Source organism: Trachurus japonicus, chromosome 5 (genome assembly GCF_045865225.1).
Source record: "Trachurus japonicus isolate A0001 chromosome 5, Traja_1.0".
Classification (NCBI taxonomy): domain Eukaryota; kingdom Metazoa; phylum Chordata; class Actinopteri; order Carangiformes; family Carangidae; genus Trachurus; species Trachurus japonicus.
This window is the reverse complement of record NC_140911.1, coordinates 24562707-24566979: the sequence shown is the minus strand read 5'-3', so window position 1 is coordinate 24566979 and position 4273 is coordinate 24562707. Positions and strand designations below refer to the sequence as shown.

The 4273-nt window shown below is 42.1% G+C and overlaps 1 protein-coding gene across 1 annotated transcript; it reads right to left on the bottom strand.

Moving 5' to 3' along the window:
* Positions 1–294: 294 nt before the first annotated feature.
* On the bottom strand, positions 295–2115 carry LOC146987651 (uncharacterized). Its single transcript, XM_085776918.1, is given in 2 exon segments — positions 295–974; positions 977–2115. Coding segments are annotated over 2 exon segments (711 nt in total). The 5' UTR covers positions 1637–2115; the 3' UTR covers positions 295–923.
* Positions 2116–4273: the final 2158 nt, after the last annotated feature.

Below are 4273 nucleotides of genomic sequence, written 5' to 3'. Positions count from 1 at the left end.
TGTTCATTCGGTGAAGACCTACAAAAGTTGTTTATGCATGCTTTGTTTTTATGTAAGAATGAAATAAAACCTAATTAACGTCAACACTTATTCATCTCAAAAAGTGTTTTTTTTTTCTTCTCACATGTTGTCTTGTCATAAAAACTCCTGTCGCACATGAGAAACACTGCCTATTTATTTTTGAACTTCTGAGCTGCCCTAATGACTCAGTGACACACTGGCACCCTGCTTATAACACATAAATAAAAACTCATCACTCATTTATACCCACAGAGACAATCACTCAGCCAGATGTTACATCAATCAGTATATTTATTTGTGTCTTTTTTATTATTATGTACAGTAAAAGGCCTTTTTGTTAATGACACTCTGCATCAGCCAATCATTTGCAGTCTAATGCAGGCAGCTCGAATCGGATTGGCTGTTAGGGCTCACTCCCACCACGGAGCCCGTCTCCCTTTGTGTGCAACAACAACAACAACAGAAAAGGCAGCACTTTACAGCACCCAGACACATTATACATGGTCAAACATGAACCAAACATGAACTGTAAAAAAAAACATCCATCATAGCAAGGTCATTTATTCTTGCCTTCAGTTACAGTTATTTCTTTAATCCATGCCAACAAGGTGAGATAATTCCACTTTCTCTCAGTGCAGTTTAGCTTTTTCTCTAAACATCAGTGCTAGTGTCTCACAAAAGATGCAGTAACGCAGATCACTGCAGGAATGTTAGGAAAATATCACTCAATTTAAAAACAAATACCCTTACGAGGTTTATTCCTGCTGGAAACTGATGGAATAATCTCAGCCTGTGGCCAGATTCTTCAACTTTTAAGGCCTTAAATGACCTCAAAAGTTGAGATGTTTAAATTGTCTGTGAACATGAAGCAGAACAAACCTGTCCAGTCTGAGGTTTGAGTCTCACAATGCTGGGAACAAAATGGCTCCCTGAAAGTTTCCCTTCAGGGTGTCAGGATGTCACAGAACTCAACAAAGTCCCTCTGCATGAAATTCTGGCTCTGCATCAGGTCGTCTTCAGAGGGGAAATACTGCATGCTCTCCTCCTGCAGGTGCAGACTGTCTTTGTGTAGACGCAGACTGTCTTTGTGCAGACGTAGACTGTCCTCGTGCAGTACCAGGATCTGTCCTGGTGGCGTTGTTGAGCCATGTGGGTTGGGACTGTCCAGGAGGGCTCCTCTGGCATTCTCCAGGACGCCCAGGTACGAGTCCATGTCAGTGAGCTCCATGTCACTGTCAGAGCTGCTGCCGCTGTCGCTGCCAACTGAGTCGGAGCGCATGTGCAGCATCTGGTACTTCTCATGCATCAGAAACTGGTTGGTGTTCTTGGGGGCCCGCATCCCCCTCGCTCTGTTCCCCTTAACGTTTATGGGTCGGAGCGACATCACCGGCCTCTGAAGGTGTCGGGGATGGTGGTAATGATGACGTTGAGGGTGTTGGTGGTGGGGATTGCGCCCTCTTGGCCACCCTCCCCCTCCTGTCCTCCGCCCCTGTGGGCGCCCCCTGCAGCTCTTGGACCAGCAGTGCTTCCTGCGGCTGGCAGCGTCCCTCTGTGGAGCCTCTTTTCCATCCTGCTGCTGCTGGCAGCTCCTCCTGCACATCATCTCTGAGAGCATTTTCTTGTCTTTCTTGCAGTTGCCTCCCTTACTCCCCTGCTGTTATCCTTCACATCCTCCTCCCCGCACGGTGGCCCACACAATAACAAAGAGAGGCTGGTTTCTGTTTTTTTCCGGCTCAGATCACAAATGACCTCTCTCTCACTCTGAGTCTACCTTTTCACTATCCTGTCGCTTTTTTTCTTGACCTCTGGCTTTGGCTGGTGCATAGCCTGCTCTTCCTCCCCCTGCAGTAGCAGCTTGCCTGCTCGGCTGGCTCACTGTCACGCCCTCCTCTGATTCTCTAATCTCTCTTCTTCACCTCTCTGAAAGTTAAATCAGCTCTTTGCAGCTCTGATTAGTGAACTGAGTTGAGCTGTTGAGGGGTGTTAAGCGTCTTCTAGCTGATTTAAAGCTGTTTTTTTTTTCTTTCTCAGTTTCAGGCCAGTAGCTGTAGTGCACTCAGCTCTGACCAGCACTGACTGTGGCTCTGCCTTCTCCTCAGAGCCTGGATAAAGAGCTGGAAGAATCCATTCATGGGTTTAACAGAGGGAGGGGGCAGTGTTTTCAGGCTTGACCACAGCCTCTCGATAACAATGTAATATGACAGTTTGATGCAAGATACCTTTTCTAAATACGAATATAAGACATTTGTACATACATGTAAGCCTTCGGGTGGCTCAGTTTGTTTGTTGTGGATGTTATAAGCATTAAGCTTCTCCCTGCAGCAAGATGGTTTACTCCACCTTGGTTTTAGCAGCTGAAATCTGATCCACAGCTGCTGCTGTTACTGCCCCCTCTCTCTCTCCTCTGACAACAGACACACTGTACAGCAACAATAACCAGCAGCACTAGGCAGGATGACTGTGGTAGTTACCACAACAGCAATAACAGTTGTAGGTTAGTTATTGTGACATGCACAATCAAGCGCTCAGCCCACAAGGCTTTAAAATGCCATCACAGAGGTGAAACTTTTATCAGGAAATAACCCAGTTTCTTATATAAAACATTACATCACACACAGAGAGCGTCTGACATCCTCTTTCCTAAACTCTACCAACTATATCGAGTGAAAAATAACTACAAAACTCAATGTTATAGCCATGCTGGATGGATTCATATGGAATCCTTTAAAGGCACTCATGGACCAGAGAGCATGTAGCCTACCAAACTTTTGTGATGACTTTGCATGTCAAATTTTTAATTATTCCAGTACTATGACTGTTTTAATGACCAAATACTTGCAACACATTATTTTATGTTAAGTTCTTATGTTTGTGTTAGATGTTGACTCTTGGACTTCAAAACAGAAGAAGAAATAGTTGTTATGTAACAAAATGGGGGCTAGGGTTTGTTGTTATAAAACATGAACTACATGTCACCTAAATGGCACTAGATAGCCTGTCTTCCTTAAGGACCTCATTCAAACTAGTTCTCAGTGCTGCCACCACAAACAAATAGTTTAAATCAGTTAAAATGCACCTAAACAGCACACAGATCATGGCAGACCCATAGGGCAGACCACAAGAAGACTAGAAGTTTGCAGCTGCACCACTGACCCCATGTGGCTATGATATGCATTACAGAGAAGAGTTAAAAGCAGTAGGAGGGGGTTTCATGTTCAGTCCATCCTGCATTGTTGGATGGATTAAAAATAAACACACTGATCATCAGTGTTATCGGATCATTAAAAGCAAGTTTAGAAAGCTGAATTGATTAGATTCTTTAATAATAGAATTGTGTTTGATTTATTATAGTAAGGAAGTTCTTAATCAACCACATAGGACAGATTGGAGAGTGAATGCATCAGTAAATAACCCTGCTAATGATGACACACACAGCATACTATGCACTGACTTCTCATCCTATTTTGATAGGAGAGGTCATCACCATCACCAACAAGGTCATAATTCTGCTAATATTAGCTGAGTTGCCTTAGCAAGTGTGAATTTATTTGGAGTTCAGCTGTACAAAGTTGTCTCTTATGTTATTTACAATTGACAGTAAACACATCTTTGTCAAAACTCATTAAACCTGACGAAGGTCTCAGGACCGAAACGTTGCTCAATAAAACCTCTGCAAGTGATGACAGTGTGCGGGAGCTTTTTCTCATGTCAAAACTCATTAATAAATTGGTTAGGGCTACTATTGGCTTTGCCAAAAAACAAAAATAGACTTTATATTAACAGACACAGATGGCTGCTACTGACACTGCAAAATATAAAATATGAAAAAATATATAATTTTGGTATTTGGCAAAAATTCACTATTAATATAATTTTTATAAATATTTATAAGAAATATAGCTTTATTTTCACATCCTTATATTTGTTGTTGAGAAATATAGGCCACTGCTGTCATTGTACATGAATGTATTAAGTCTATGACCTCATGTTATATCTTTGTTTGCCACTGTCACCGCTGTTGCTGAGCTGTTGTAGACAAAATGTGAAAAAAAATCGTCGAATTTCTGTCTTTTCACTCGTTGACTGCGTCTTATTCGACCTCTGTGTTAATGAAGTAGTCTAATTGTTCATGCAACGTCCGTATGTTTGATAAATATTCAAAATATAAACAGATTTTTTTTATGGAGAAAATGACTGTCACGGAGCGACTGTTAATAAAGTTTATTTGAATGAAAGTCAGCTGCTACTCCGC